General features: G+C 37.0%; 1 protein-coding gene across 2 annotated transcripts in view; it reads right to left on the reverse strand.

The window, feature by feature from the left end:
- The window catches only part of LOC136037309 (juvenile hormone esterase-like), a 51,504-nt gene extending 35,531 nt beyond the window's left edge, over nucleotides 1-15,973 (reverse strand). Inside the window, exons 1-4 of one of the 2 annotated variants that reach the window (XM_065719968.1) lie at nucleotides 15,762-15,973; nucleotides 14,503-14,628; nucleotides 7,108-7,264; nucleotides 1,084-1,269 (exon numbers count right to left, since the gene is read on the reverse strand). In XM_065719968.1, the coding sequence (XP_065576040.1) occupies nucleotides 1,084-1,269; nucleotides 7,108-7,264; nucleotides 14,503-14,628; nucleotides 15,762-15,947 (655 nt within the window). In that variant the 5' untranslated portion in view covers nucleotides 15,948-15,973. The remainder of the gene's footprint in view (nucleotides 1-1,083; nucleotides 1,270-7,107; nucleotides 7,265-14,502; nucleotides 14,629-15,761) is intronic. The other variant, XM_065719969.1, reaches the window with a different exon arrangement.
- Between the last annotated feature and the right edge of the window lie 1,171 nt (nucleotides 15,974-17,144).

Raw genomic sequence — 17,144 nt, forward strand, 5'->3', positions numbered from 1 at the left:
CCAAAAGGTTTGTATTATTTCCTGTTCTTTCTACAGAATTAAGATTGCAGAACGATTTACTTTCATATTTTTTTTATTGAGTAGCTGCTAAATTGAGGTTTTAACTCAAGACCGTAATCATGGGAGGTTTTAGTGTAATTCACCCCCTCTTGAAATGTTTGCCTGACTCGTAAAACGTAATAAAAACGTACAAAAACACAGTTCGATGCGTTTTTCAAAGATTTTTCTTGAAAACCCTCCCCACAAAAAATCCTAGATATGGTCCTGATTAAACCCCCTCACCGTCCAGTTCATGATACCTCTGACCAGGGTAATTCCTAAGGTTGGTGGAACCCGATTAAAGTTGATTATAGCACCCTTCCGAATCAAATATAAGCAAAAAAAACGAATCAAAGTGAAATCTTTGAGCAAAGTGGGCAATACCCCCGTCATCTCCCCCACAGCTGCTGTGCTCAGAGTAGCTGACCAAGTCCTCCACCCTAAGAACGATTTTTCTCCTGACTATCAGTGGTTTTGTCCTAATTACTCATTACAAAAAATCAAGTTACTTGTCTTTTCTTTTGATTTTGAATCGAACTAAGCGAAGTTCAGATCACTCTTCCTTGATAGGAAAAACAAAGAATTTTTTTTCCCTATTACAAACCCCTCTTCGTTACTGAGGGGATTAAGGGAGAGGATTAAAGTAGGAGAGGATTAAAGGAGGAGGATTAAAGGAGAACCATTACCGTGCTACTGGCCGTAACTACACAAAGTATTTGGCAATTAGCCTATAATACACCTTCCCTACTTTTTTTTACCGACTTTCCTGGGTTATTTTAAACTGCATGTATTTGGAACTAATGTATAGGCATCTATAGGAGGATTCAGGAGGGGTGGTAACCCAAATTTGCTTCCCTGTTTCTGAAAGATACACATTTTTCGGTATTTTCATTGGAAAATTGAAAAAGTATATAGATTTAAAAAAATATGTTTTCTCCCCACCCTCTATGTAAATTTTATGTAAATTTGTGTGTTAGCTTACATTGAAACTGATAATAAAATAGAAATAAAAGTTATGCTAAGAAGAGGTTTTACATTACTTACCTCTTGCTTGCTGACTAACGAGAAGTAGGCCGACACAAGTCCCACCAGCACTTTCACCAAAGATGGTCACATCATCAGGATTCCCGCCAAAACTGGCAACATTCTTTTGAACCCATCGTAAGCTTTCTACCATATCATATAAACCAGCATTTCCAGGCATATCATCCACGTCTAATGACAAGAAGCCTAAAAAATAGCAATAAAAACAGGATACTAAAAGTCAGACTTTTGGCACTAGACCAAATCTGCATGGAGGAGGGACTCGACATTATAGGAGGAGCTTCATTCTCTGTCAATTGCCATAAAAAAAATGAAACTCTTTACAATAATCAATTTTGATGCTGAGAAATAAAACACAAAATTGCCTTTCGAGACGATGTTAACGAATCTTATTTGAAATTATTAAAAGTGATCATGCACATTTAACAAATACTTAAATTAAAACACAATATTAATCAAAGGATATTTTATATTGACTCAAAAATTTGAACGCCAAAAAAAAAATGATTGTTGACTGATGTAGTTGACTGGCGACAAAGTAGTTGAGTTATGTAAATGAAACTCTAAGGAATATATCCACAGCCTTAAGGATCTCTCGAAAAGATATTTTTAAAACCCACCTCCATGCCTTCTCCCTCGAGAGGGCACTAACCTCTGATGACCTTAAAAGTACTTCTGTTATAAAAGTGAAACATTGCAAATAAATCTCCTGCTCAATGTATGCACAAGAAAAGTGTTTTGAACCTCATACCTCTGCTGAGTCCTGAATGATAAGGTTTTATAGATATAATATGAAAAAAACTTCGTTTTCTTAAAGAGTTAAAGAGGCTGCTTCCTAAGTCGAACCTTAAAACGTACAGGAATTAGAAGAGGCAGTTGGGGGGCTGCCGCCCCCCAAACCCCCAGCTTTTAAAGACTCTTTTGTACAGGTTTTTTTTTTGGGGGGGGGACTTCATTGTTACTAATTACTAGTTTCGGCGCAATGGTTCTCCTGTCCTCTTGTGTTTAACATTTTTCGAAGTTATTCCATTATTCATTCATTTCAATTTTTTGTTAATTAAAAGAGGGCCTTTCCGAAGCCAAGAGCTGGGGGTTAGCAAAAAAACAAAAAACCTGTACAAAAGAGTCTTTAAAAGCTGGGGGTTTGGGGGGCGGCAGCCCCCCAACTGCCTCTTCTAATTCCTGTACGTTTTAAGGTTCGACTTAGGAAGCAGCCTCTTTAACTCTTTAAGAAAACGAAGTTTTTTTCATATTATTTCTGTACGTTTTTCTACAATCCATGGTGGATGTAATTTAATAATTAGACTATTAGGACTATAAGAAGACTATTAGGAGAGGCAAACCCCCCGCTTTTAAAGACTCTTTTGTACAGGTTTAATTTTTTTTCATATTAATTCTGTACGTTTTTCTACAATCCATGGTGGATGTAATTTAATAATTCCTGTACTCCTCGTACAGGAATTAGGAGAGGAACCCCCCCCCGCTTTTAAATCATTGTATAAAATAGAAAAAAAATAGATAGAATGACCGAAATGTTTCTTTTGCTCATAAGAAGCTAATATTCTGTTATCTCAAATGATAAGCTGTCCAGGTGTTATCAAAATTTTTTTGATGTTGTGAAAAAAAACCGCCCGTAAGGGACTTGAACCCTTGACCCGAGGATTAAAAGTCTCACGCTCTACCAACTGAGCTAATAACTTGCATGTGTGTAAATATAACTTCTCAATAGCTTTAAAAATTTCAAATTAACATGGGCTCTTATGGAGAGAAATCCGTTAATTAAATAGCTATTGGGTGGTTTCTGGAAAACAGGGAAGGAGTTATCGGATCAAGCTGAAATTTCGCGGATAAGCTCCTGGGCCGTAGGGGACCTTAACTTGTGAATTTCAGCCCGATCGGACAACGTTAAAAGGGGTGGGGGGTTGGAGGGTCGAAACTTTCGGGGGGTTAAGATTTTCCTACGAAACTTTCATGGGCACTTACTCGGAGAATTCCGCATCGAATGAGTCTTCGTACACCCAGATCCGATGTCGGATGTGACCTGTAGGCGTCTAGGAAAAAAAAGTAAATGAATTTTAAGTGGCTATGCGTGGTTTCTGGAAAACAGGGAAGGAGTTATCGGATCAAGCTGAAATTTCGCGGATAAGCTCCTGCACTTGTGAATTTCAGCCCGATCGGACAACGTTAAAGGGGGGCTTGGGTTGACAGGTCGAAACTTTCGGCCAGATTTTCCCCATGAAGAAAAAGTTGGAGGGGGATGAAATTTTGCAGGTTTCTTAGTTGGAGTTCGGGCTACGAAATGCATCCCTCCCCATCCGTCTGCGACCACTGGAACCGAAGATCGCTTAACATTGTCGTGTGTCGCCTCTTTATAGAGGCACGAGTGTGCCTCCTTGATGTTGATTTTGTTTCTTAAATTTGGGCAAAACCCTTGACATGGCTTAAATTCTTTGAAACAACAGAAATCGTATTTAAAACAAGAGCTAAGAGCTCATATGGCACTTGTGACGAGGCGAGAAGAGCTAAGAGCCAAGAGATCATATGGTATGAGCTCTAACAAAATTCTATGAATCAATAGATTGATTTAAAAAGGAAAATAAGAGGCTTAATGCCGGTCAAGATTAAAAATAAGAGCTCTGAGTCACAAAGTCCTTCTAAATATCAAAATTCATTAAGATCCGATCACCCACTCGTAAGTTATAAATACCTAATTTTTTCTAATTTTTCCTCTCCCTTTTGCCCCCCAGATGGTCGAATCTGGGAAAACGACTTTATCAAGTCAAATTGTGCAGCTCCCTGACACGCCTACCAATTTTCATCGCCCTAGCACGTCCAGAAGCACCGAACTCGCCAAATCACTGAACCCCTCCCCCCAACTCCCCCAAAGAGAGCGAATCCAGTACGATTCTGTCAATCACGTATCATGGACATTTAATTATTCTATCCACCAAGCTTCATCCCGATTCCTACACTCCAAGTGTTTTTCCAAGATTTCCCCCTCCAAATCCCCACAATGTCAAAAGATCTGGTCGGGATTTGAAATAAGAGCTCTGAGACATGAATTCCTTCTAAAAATTAAATTTCATTACGATCCGATCATCTATTCGTAAGATATAAATACTCCAATTTTCATGTTTTCCAAGAATTCCGGTTCCCCCCTCCAACTCCCCCGAATGTCACAGGATCTGGTCGGAATTTGAAATTAGAACTTTAAAGCACAAGATCCTTCTAAATATCAAATTTCATTAAGATCTGGTCACCCTTTCGTAAGTTACAAATACCTAAATTTTCAAAATTACCCCCCCCCCCCAATTCCACCAAAGAGAGCAGATCTGGTCCAGTTATGTCAGTCACGTATCTTAGACAGGTTTCTATTCTTTCCATCCAGTTTCATCCTGATCTCACCGCTTTAAGTATTTTCTAAGATTTCCGGTCCCCCCCCCCCCAACTGCCCCCCCAATTACGCTTGATCCGGTTGAGATTTAAAATAAGATATCGGAGTTACGAGGTCCTTCTAAATATGAAGTTTCATGAAGATCCGATCACTCCTTCGTAAGTTAAAAATACGTCATTTTTCTTATTTTTCAGAATTACCCCCCCCCCGCAATTGAGCGGATCCGTTCCAATTGTCTAAATCACGTATTCAAGACTTCTGCTTATTTTTCCAACCAAGTTTCATCCCAATCCCTCCAATCTAAGCGTTTCCCATCATTTTAGGTCTCGCCACCCCAAACTTCCCCCAATGTCACCAGATCCGGTCAGGATTTCAAATAAGAGCTTTGAGACACGATATCCTTCTAAAAATCAAATTTCATGGAGATCCAATCACCTGTTCGTAAGTTAAAAATAGCCTACCTCATTTTTTCTAATTTTTCAGAATTAACCCCCCCCCCCAAACTACCCCAAAGAGAGCGGATCCGTTCTGGTTATGTCAATCATGTATCTAGGACTCGTGTTTTTTTCCACCAAGTTTCATCTCGATCCCTCCATTCTAAGTGTTTTCCAATTTTTAGGTTTCTCCCTCCCAACTCCCCCCCCCAATGTCACCAGATCCGGTCGGGTTTAAAATAAGAGCTCTGAACCACGATATCCTTCTAAATATCAATTTCATTAAGATCCGATCACTCGTTCGTAAGTTAAAAATACCTCATTTTTTTTATTTTTTTAGAAATACCCCCCCCCCCCCAACTACCCAAAAGAGAGCGGATCCGTTCCGTTTATGTCAATCATCTATTTAGGACTTGTGTTTATTTTTCCCACCATGTTTCATCCCGATCCCTCCACTCTAAGTGTTTTCCAAGTTTTAGGTTTCCCCCTCCCAACTCCCCGCCCCCATCATCAGATCCGGTCGGGATTTAAAATAAGAGCTCTAAGACACGATATCCTTCTAAACATCAAATTTCATTGAGATCCGATCACCCATTCGTAAGTTGAAAATACCTCTTTTTTTAATTTTTAAGAATTACTCCCCCCCCCCCAGCTACCCCAAAGAGAGCGAATCAGTCCCGATTATGTCAATCATGTATCTGGGACTTGCGCTTATTTTTCCATCAAGTTTCATCCCGATCCCTCTACTCTAAGTGTTTTCCAAGATTTTAGGTTTCCCCCCTCCAACTCCCCCCAATGTCATCAGACCCAGTCGAAATTTAAAATAAGAGCTCTGAGACACAATATCATTCCAAACATCAAATTTCATTAAGATCCAATCACCTGCTCATAAGTTAAAAATACTTCATTTTTTCTATTTTTTCCGAATTAACCGGCCCCTACTCCCTCCCCCAGATGGTCAAATCGAGAAAACGACTATTTCTAATTTAATCTGGTCCAGTCCCTGATACGCTTGCCAAATTTCATCGTCCTAGCGTACCTGGAAGTGCCTAAAGTAGCAAAACCGGGACTTTAGGTTTTCCCCCTCCAACTCCCCCCAAAGTCATCAGATTGGGTCGGGATTTAAAATAAGAGCTCTGAGACACAATATCATTCCAAACATCAAATTTCATTAAAATCCAATCACCTGCTGATAAGTTAAAAATACTTCATTTTTTCTATTTTTTGCGAATTAACCGGGCCCCCACTCCCCCCAGATGGTCAAATCGGAAAAACGACTATTTCTAATTTAATCTGGTCCGATCCCTGATACGCTTGCCAAATTTCATCGTCCTAGCTTACCTGGAAGTGCCTAAAGTAGCAAAACCGGGACCGACAGACCGACAGACCGACAGAATTGGCGACTGCTATATGTCACTTGGTTAATACCAAGTGCCATAAAAAATAATGACAATAAAAAAGAGACTATAAGTTAAGATTTAATTTTTTGTTAGACTTCAGATAGAAATAAAACCATCATTCTATTCATAATTCCACTCGCTTTGTCATATTTGCAATGGCAATTTGCCATAATGTTCTTTCCTTATGCATGTAGTCGAAAATCGACGAAGCCATTCTCATCATCGATATGGACATCCAGATGTCGCCCAAATCGACATTAATCCTTGTGATGGCCTAAAACTCTTGACTTTTGACTCCAGAGCATTAAAAAAAATACAGCTTGAGATAAAAATTTATCTAATTGCAATATTATTTGATTTAAGTCCATATTACTCCCTACTCTCAGGGGTATCAATCGGAGAAGGGAGAGGGCAGGAAGGTAATTACTTTCGCTAGATTTTTTTTTGCCAGCCTCCCCCTAGATTTTATAAGGTACTATGTGGTATTTTCACTGAAAAACATCTTTTATAGCGGATATTCTGATTTAAAAGAATTGAAAAAGCAACTCAATTGTCTCCCTTCCCTAGATATGAAATATATTTTATTCCCCCCTCCCTTACATTTTCGTAAATTGGCACTCTTTTTAGTTTTCTCAGGGAGACCAGTCATTTTTCAAGAATAGGTCTACCTTAGGGCCCCCAAAATCATGTTTCCTTAGGAAGTAGGAATCGCTATGGAGGATATTCTCGCCCCTTTCGAGCAATCTAAACTATGAAACCTGTGACAATTTTTAAATTAGATTACGGATAAACTTACCTAATGGCCCAAGCCTGTACTGTATAGTGATAAGCACTACTTCAGTATCCATAAATGCGTATGGGGTATAGACATAGGTTGCACCAACGAAGAAAGCACCGCCATGGATAAAAACCATAACTGGTAAATTTGGACTAGGGTTAGTTTCATCTGGTAACTATAAACGTAAATTATTAAAATTAATCGAAATAAGAGGAGTGTAAACAACATACAAAAAAAAGAAGTTGAATAAAGAAAGAGAATGTATATTCTCTTAAACATATTGCACTCAATTGAAACTGCTATATCTAAAGGGTCAGGAATACAATATTTTTGCAAAATGAAACTATTCCTGTAATACAGTGGAAATCTTAATAAAAACTTCAGATCGAGACAAAACCCCAATCAAACCTTCAACTACCCAGTTTTAGACATCGAATCCCAAAGTGGTGAAATATATAGCACATGAGGCAGAACTAGATCACTGTATAGTTTAGCTAGTACACGCTTACTATAACTGTACTTCTATGTAACAAGTTTGGCATAGCTGGCACGGAAACTTGATATGGCATGTTTAATGATAAGAATACGAGCACTACGCTTACCTAGATCATAAATGAGGCCAAGGTATTTCAGTAAAGAAGACTCTATAACAGATTTACCTGCTACAGTAACAGATAAATAAGATATAGCTTTACCTTGGGCATTATAAGCGAGAAAATCAGTCTTAGTAGCATTAATATTAAGTCCTAGGAGCTAATAACCAGAAATTAAAGAATCAAGGTTTGCCTGTAAAGTAGAAAGACTTGAACTGATAAGCAGGACATCATCTGGGTGGCAAAAATCACAAAGGTCACTATAAATTCCACCATTTATCGACTTAGTTACAGTTTTTATAAAGAATGTAAAACATAGTAGGACTTAAAATAAAGCTTTGACTGAGTTCTCTAATAAGACAAACAGACCCAATTAAAAGATATTTGTCAAGTTTAATCCTAACATAACTCTGGCTATGCCAATATGGACGCAACGCAACGATATGAGGCGTCGAGCTCCAAAATCGAGCAAAGTCAAAATACCTTTGATTGGATTAAAAAATTTTAATGCTGCTAGTATATCCACATTGCACAAATATGCAGGATTTTCCAAATTCTCAGCATTACTATGGATACACTTCAATAGGCGATGGGCAAACGCACAATTCAGATGCTTACAAAAACCAAACTGTCTATAATCTAGTCCACATTACATATCATTTCAGGCAGGATGAGACTTTCTAGAACCTTGCTTAAAACACTAGAAACAGTATTAGGGCAATAAATACTCCAAAAATTAGCGTTTTTTCCTCTTTAAAAATATTTATTACTGCATCACAGCCAAATGAATTAGGTGCTTGACCTGTATCAATACACTGTGTCAAATGGTCATATATAAAAGGTGTGAGATGGTCAATCAGTAGTGCACTTACGTTTTGAAGGTGGTTGGGTGTGGTACCGTCTAAACCAAGAGCTTTACGACGCTTCAAAAGCCGGATTAAACGCACAACGTCACTTTTAGAAACATTTAACATATTATATATATGCATTAAAAGGCCAAACCTACTTTTCAAAAAGGCATCACTTCCAGTTTCTTAATTTGAATCACAGGAGCCAAATACAGCGGAATTATGGCAAAACCATTGCTCTTCAGGATAACCAACTTTCGCTTTACTACGACCGCTTTGAATTTATATATTTTCCGCCACAAATTTGGATTTGTAAGAGCCTCAGCAGAGGTAAGCTCAGTTTCCCTTGCTTTAAGATCACTGACACTCTCGGTATATTCCTTTTTTTCTGGAAAGATGAAACAAAAGACCAGATCTTGGCTTATAACAATCACACCGAATGCGAAACCACATTTTTGAACTTCTTTTAGCTGCGCTTAAGCTGGAATCATGACTCCAGCCGCATTTACGGGTATCTCTCTTCACCATAGCTACCAGGATGGAGGTTGCCTCCCTACACTTCATAGCATGAACAATTTCAGCAGCATATATGTCAAGACTAATACTATTGTTTATACCATGAAGTAAAAGCTGCAATGGCACTTTAATTTTTGTTAGTATCTCATGTAGTCTATCTTGGTAGAGGATCTTGTCAACCTTTTACCTCTCTTTCTTATAGTAATACTGTGGGGGATTTTTCCTAGTATTAGGCAGACAACTAATTTTAAATGACAAGTCGAGGTGATTTCTGAGTGTGTGCTCAGGATCCACTGCAGCATTTAAGGCGAGAGCAAAGTTAGAGACAAAACGATGTATATTCAGGTGCCACCTGAGTTAAGTATATATGTAAAATTATCACTTTTTCCAGAAACCACCGCATCACTCGTCAGACCTGAGTGCACGATCTTAGAAAGTTTTCCATTCTTAGTTAGGTCGCATTGGGAATCTCCGAAGATTTCATACCGGGTATTACCCGAACGAAGCAATAGTCTAGAAAGGTGACTGCATGCTTCTGCAAAATGTTTTTCGCTTTTGATAGGGTGGGGAAATTAATATATATATATGGAATGTTGAACAAGCTGGGACTTTCGAGTTAGGAAGCTATAAAGAATTCACATAATTATAATCCCTTTAAAGGCACGCTATTATCATAAAAATAGCAGTTCCGCCACTGGGTCTGCCCAAGGTACTGCTTAAAGCCCAAAGTTTTCTGCAGTAAGTAAATGCTCCTGAACACATATTATGTCACACTTGTCACACAAGTCCTGTAGATATTCCAGCTTCACAGTATAATGTCCAAAAATATTACGAGAAAAGATAGAAATTTCTCTCTTCATCTGGTGGAAGGGGTATTAATGTTAGCGATGCCTTTTCTCACTACAAGACACGAAAGGCTAAAACTGGAATGATTCCATTTTCCAGGTGGACAGAGAGAACAGCAATTCCAAAAAACTTTTTTAACAATCAAAACCTGTTTAATATGTGGTTAGACGAATTTATGGGATAAATTAAAGATGTTTTGTGTGAATAATTAAAAACAGAAAAATTAATTTAAGGAGTTTTCGTCCACAAGAAAAAAACAAATACAAGAAGAAAGTAACAAAGGTATGAAATAAAAACATAATTAAAACTTAGAAGGTCATTTAACCTGCAGTCTTTGAACCCCATAAGACCCAAGACGCTTGTAATTGTGGCAAAAAAGCCACCTTTAATTAAAAAAAAGGTTACCAGGCCTTCAAGGAAAATACTTTTATTTTTTCCACAGGTGCCGACTGTAATACTTCAATAGCAACAGAGTCGATGACCCCTCCCCCTTGTATTCGACCACGTCTAGCCTATTATACAAAATGCAGGGTAATTAATAAAAAATTTTTTAATTATGTCCACTTCGTCTTTTCGGGAAAGTTTTCTTTTTATCTTCTGCACAACGCAAACTAGAGTGAAAGAAAGAATACAAATAAATACATCAGTATTTTAATTTTGGTTTATATTTATCTTTCTGATTTTCTGATTAATGCTGCATGATCTAATATTTTTCTTTTCCAAAATCAGATTCAGGACAAAAGTTTGAGCAATAAGCTTAAAATATTTTTGTTTCTTTTCTTCTTTTTTTTCATCACGGATACATTTTTGCATCGGCTCATTTGAAACAATTAAATGCAGTCATCGATATATGAAGCTTTATGAAAAGCAAAAAAGAGCATAAGAAAGCTGCGTTTGAATGGTTCAATGACGTTAGTCAATTTAATGTATTTTAGTCACAAATTCTGAAAGTGACTGAATATGTTTTATTTGATGAAAAAATTCTGGAATCAGCAAGCTTGATTGGTTCGATCGTCTTATGACCTTTTTAATATGTTTAACTTATTCCGGAAACAGGAAAAATTCCGGAATCAGCAAGCTTGGTTGGTTCGATCGTTTCATGACCTTTTTAATATGTTTAACTTATTCCAGAATCAGAAAAAGTTCCGGAATCAGCAAGCTTGATTGGTTCGATCGTCTCATGAACTTTTTAATATGTTTAACTTATTCCGGAATCAGAAAAAAAATTCCAGAATTAGCAAGCTTGATTGGTTCGATCGTCTCATGACCTTCTTAATATGTTTAACTTATTCCGGAATCAGGAAAAGTTCCGGAATCAGCAAGCTTGGTTGGTTTGATCGTCTCATGACCTTTTTAACATGTTTAACTTATTCCGGAATCAGAAAAAGTTTTGAAATCAGCAAGCTTGATTGGTTTGATCGTCTCATGACCTTTTTAATATGTTTAACTTATTCCGGAATCAGAAAAAGTTCCGGAATCAGCAAGCGTGATTGGCTCGATCGTCTCATGACCTTTTTAATATGTTTAACTTATTCCGAAACCAGAAAAAATTCCAGAATCAGCAAGCTTGATTGTTTCGATCGTCTCATGACCTTTTTAATATGTTTAACTTATTCTGGAATCAGAAAAATTTCCGGAATCAGCAAGGTTGGTTGGTTCGATCGTCTCATGACCTTTTTATATGTTTGACTTAATCCGGAATCAGAAAAAAGTTCTGGAATCAGCAAGCTTGATTGGCTCGATCGTCTCATGACCTTTTTAATATGTTTAACTTATTCCGGAATCAGAAAAAATTCTGGAATCAGCAAGCTTGGTTGGTTCGATCGTTCCATGACCTTTTTAATATGTTTAACTTATTCTGGAATCAGAAAAAGTTCCGGAATCAGCAAGCTTGATTGGTTCGACCGTCTCATGACCCTTTTAATATGTTTAACTTATTCCGGAATCAGAAAAAAATTCCGGAATCAGCAAGCTTGATTGGTTCAATTGGCTCATGACCTTTTTAATATGTTTAACTTATTCCAGAATCAGAAAAGTTCCGGAATCAGCAAGCTTGATTGGTTCGATCGTCTCATGAACTTTTTAATATGTTTAACTTATTCCAGAATCAGAAAAGTTCCGGAATCAGCAAGCTTGATTGGTTCGATCGTCTCATGACCTTTTTAATATGTTTAACTTATTCCGGAATCAGAAAAAGTTCTGGAATCAGCAAGCTTGATTGGCTCGATCGTCTCATGACTTTTTTAATATGTTTAACTTATTCCGGAATCAGAAAAAATGTCGGAATCGGCAAGCTTGATTGGTTCGATCGTCTCATGACTTTTTTAAGATGTTTAACTTATTCCGGAATCAGAAAAAGTTCCGGAGTCACCAAGCTTGATTGGCTCGATCGTCTCATGACCTTTTTAATATGTTTAACTTATTCCGGAATCAGAAAAAGTTCTGGAATCAGCAAGCTTGATTGGTTCGATCGTCTCATGGCCTTTTTAATATGTTTAACTTATTCCGGAATCAGAAAAAGCTCCGGAATCAGCAAGCTTGGTTGGTTCGATCGTCTCATGACCTTTTTAATATGTTTAAATTAATCCGGAATCAGAAAAAGTTCTGGAATCAGCAAGCTTGATTTGCTCGATCGTCTCATGACCTTTTTAATATGTTTAACTTATTCCGGAATCAGAAAAAAAATTCCAGAATTAGCAAGCTTGATTGGTTCGATCGTCTCATGACCTTCTTAATATGTTTAACTTATTCCGGAATCAGGAAAAGTTCCGGAATCAGCAAGCTTGGTTGGTTCGATCGTCTCATGACCTTTTTAACATGTTTAACTTATTCCGGAATCAGAAAAAGTTCCGGAATCAGCAAGCTTGATTGGTTCGATCGTCTCATGACCTTTTTAATATGTTTAATTTATTCCGGAATCAGAAAAAGTTCCGGAATCAGCAAGCGTGATTGGCTCGATCGTCTCATGACCTTTTTAATATGTTTAACTTATTCCGAAACCAGAAAAAATTCCAGAATCAGCAAGCTTGATTGTTTCGATCGTCTCATGACCTTTTTAATATGTTTAACTTATTCTGGAATCAGAAAAAGTTCCGGAATCAGCAAGGTTGGTTGGTTCGATCGTCTCATGACCTTTTTAATATGTTTGACTTAATCCGGAATCAGAATAAGTTCTGGAATCAGCAAGCTTGATTGGCTCGATCGCCTCATGACCTTTTTAATATGTTTAACTTATTCCGGAATCAGAAAAAATTCTGGAATCAGCAAGCTTGGTTGGTTCGATCGTCCCATGACCTTTTTAATATGTTTAACTTATTCTGGAATCAGAAAAAGTTCCGGAATCAGCAAGCTTGATAAATTTGACCGTCTCATGACCCTTTTAATATGTTTAACTTATTCCGGAATCAGAAAAAAATTCCGGAATCAGCAAGCTTGATTGGTTCAATTGGCTCATGACCTTTTTAATATGTTTAACTTATTCCAGAATCAGAAAAGTTCCGGAATCAGCAAGCTTGATTGGTTCGATCGTCTCATGACCTTTTTAATATGTTTAACTTATTCCGGAATCAGAAAAAGTTCTGGAATCAGCAAGCTTGATTGGCTCGATCGTCTCATGACTTTTTAATGTGTTTAACTTATTCCGGAATCAGAAAAAATGTCGGAATCGGCAAGCTTGATTGGTTCGATCGTCTCATGACTTTTTTAAGATGTTTAACTTATTCCGGAATCAGAAAAAGTTCCGGAATCACCAAGCTTGATTGGCTCGATCGTCTCATGACCTTTCTAATATGTTTAACTTATTCCGTAATCAGAAAAAGTTCTGGAATCAGCAAGCTTGATTGGTTCGATCGTCTCATGGCCTTTTTAATGTGTTTAACTTATTCCGGAATCAGAAAAAGCTCCGGAATCAGCAAGCTTGGTTGGTTCGATCGTCTCATGACCTTTTTAATATGTTTAAATTAATCCGGAATCAGAAAAAGTTCTGGAATCAGCAAGCTTGATTTGCTCGATCGTCTCATGACCTTTTTAATATGTTTAACTTATTCCGGAATCAGAAAAAATTCCGGAATAAGCAAGCTTGATTATTTCGATCGTCTCATGACCTTTTTAATATGTTTAACTTATTCCGGAATCAGAAAAAGTTCTGGAATCAGCAAGCTTGATTGGCTCGATCGTCTCATGACCTTTTTAATATGTTTAACTTATTCCGGAATCAGAAAAAATTCCGGAATCAGCAAGCTTGATTGGTTCGATCGTCTCATGACCTTTTTAATATGTTTAACTTATTCCGGAATCAGAAAAAGTTCCGGAATCAGCAAGCTTGATTGGTTCGATCGTCTCATGACCTTTTTAATATGTTTAACGTATTCCGGAATCAGAAAAAGTTCCAGAATCAGCAAGCTTGGTTGGTTCGATTGTCTCATGACCTTTTTAATATGTTTAACTTATTCCGGAATCAGAAGAAGTTCAGGTATCAGCAAGCTTGATTGGTTCGATCGTCTCATGACCTTTTTAATATGTTTAACATATATTTCATAACCTTTGTCATTGAAACATATGATCTACTTTTTTTATGGAGTTTTAGGTATAATATAGTGAAAGCATCAAACCTGACGGCTATAAACATTTAAGAGTAAGCAATCCTCTTCACCAATTCCAAGCTGATTGCATTGAGGACCAAGTTGTCTAGCATCAAAAATTTCGCCATCTGGTAAGGGATCCACAGGTACAGGAGGCTGAAGTGTAAAAAAAAGAAAAGGAAAAACATAAGATAAAGCATTTATAGTCAATGCATTCGATTGAAATTAAAAAATGTCAAATTTCACATTTTGTGGATGGGGATTTGAAACCTCTGCTGTAGGGCTCTCAGATATTTTCCATTCGGTCTGTAATTCTCATCAAAAATACTTTTCCTTTTGGGTGCTTTTTCCCCTTTCCAATAATTAAATATACGTTTTTTATACTAATAATTTTTAAGGTACAACAGAATATCACTCTCACCCTAAAATTTGATTTTTTAGTTCCTTTATTTAAAAAAATAAAAATTGAAAAAGCTCCGTCCAAGATTTATGAGAAACTTTTACTCTTGCATCAGTTTTTAAATCAAATCAAACTTAAAAAGCAAAGTTTTCTCAAACGAAATTAAAGAGTGGCATTAAAGCTTAAAACGAACAGAAATTATTCTAAACATCAGGGAATGCTGCCCCCTTCTTATGCCCCCACTATTTATACTAAAGCTCCATAGTGCATTAAAATAGTTCTTAGTATTTTTTGGCTTTCGGAAGTTGTTCTTAAAGAATTGGGACAAAAAGTCAAACTTTACCTAAAGAGCAGGGATTTGAGGGGAGGGCACCAACCGTAATATTAGGAATGGTTTCTGTTTGTTTTAAATTTTGATATCACCCTTCACTTTCGTTCTAGAAAGCTTTTCTTAATTTAGTATCTGTTTATTTTTGATAATATACCCAGGATTAATTTGATATTGGGGAGGAGTAACCTAAGACTAGTCAAGTTTATTTTGGATTTTAGAAAGTTTTAGTGTCCGAGCCCTTAATTAATTATCAATGCTAAGAAATCTTGATCAGAAACCCCTTTTTGAATATATGCACACTGGAATTTGTGAAGGAACATTTTTCATACTTAGGAACAAAATCAACGAGTTTGAAAGCTCAACGAGTTTGAAAGATCAACGAGTTTGAAAGATTCTCGTCAGAAGATGCTTAACACATTAAATTCAATATTAGCACCTAATCTTCTTTTTGAACTACCTTTGCTGTTTGATTAACAAATCACACATTTTGCCTCTGAACACCACGAATAATCTCTGAATAACAAATAAGACAACCAAATTAACTTGATAGGAACCTACCAAAAACCGTGTTTCATTAGTGGGTGCCTTGGCATATCGTAGCCCTTTGAATGAATAAAAAGTTTCATCCTTGATGTAGCTTTTGGCAGTTTTACCTCGGACAGTTCCAAAGCCTGGAACGTCTACAAGAATGTCAACTGATACTGCTGAAACAATAAAACAAAATAAAACTAGTAATTTCATCATTCAACTTGTCACATAAAACAGAATATTGATGCTAAATCGGAACATGAAGGAATTTATTGATTCTATTGTGATGATAAGACAGCAAAATATTTGCTTAATTGTTTTCCAGAGTCAAATATATCTTTGACATATGCTAAAGTAATACAAAAGTAATTATTTGTTTAAATACAATTTGTATAATCTGTAGAACAGTATATGGAAAAAATATACCAATAACTTATAAGGTTCGATGCACGAATTTTAAGAAAGAGAATCATGCCTGGGCTAGCACCCATTGTAGGGCCATGGTAAGGTGGAGGGAGGGGAAGGGTATTAGGGAGTCCCCCCCCCCCAAAAAAAAATCTCTGACTCATAAAATGCGCAACAAAAATGACTGTAATCAAATTTTGATCTGGTTTTTAAAGTTTGTTTTGTACGCCCTCCCCCCAAAAACCTGACCTATTGCATTTTGATTTTGGAAAATAACCTCAGCAGTCAAGACCTAAGGGATTGTTGCGCAGTCCCGATACAAAAGAGGCACAAAACATCAAGTTGCTTTCAAGTAGAGATGGTACTTACACAGCCTTGTATGAAATTTTAATCCTTCTATCAAAAGATATTGACAAAGCTTCTGTTTTAAACGTGCTTCTTCATGATTGGATTCATTGTATTTTGGCCTATAGGGATATCCTATAGGGATATATCCCTCAGAGGTAATCTTGTTTGACCTTTCAATGTTTTCTTTTTAAAATATTGATTGTGAAGCTTGTATTCAATGCCGTATGGGCTACTGCGAATGCTCTGGAAAACAGAAGGCTTTATAAGGAATTTTAGCTATCATTTGATCCGTTTCAGCTCTTGAAAGGATGAATTCGAAGGCTCAGCCAGTGTCAACCCAGCTCTAAATGTGTACCTGGAGAAATCTGGGGAAGGTAAACAGGAAGGGTGTGCGAAAGCACAGGATGGTTGGCCCCCAACCCATCATTGCACTTCCTGGCTGAAGGGCCAAGAAACGGAAATCAGCACCGCCGGTAGGGACTGTAAAGTCTAATGCCGTATTATTTACCCTTTTTACCTTACCTTTTTCTTGTTCCTATTTTTCCTATCTTTAGTGGATAAAAAGCTTTTGCAAGTTGTTCATTTGATCAAAGAAAAGGTATTTAATAAAAAGTAAATAACTGGCACTACCTTGAAAGTTTTTTTTCTAACTATTTGACT

Source organism: Artemia franciscana, chromosome 16 (assembly GCF_032884065.1).
Source record: "Artemia franciscana chromosome 16, ASM3288406v1, whole genome shotgun sequence".
Classification (NCBI taxonomy): Eukaryota; Metazoa; Arthropoda; class Branchiopoda; order Anostraca; family Artemiidae; genus Artemia; species Artemia franciscana.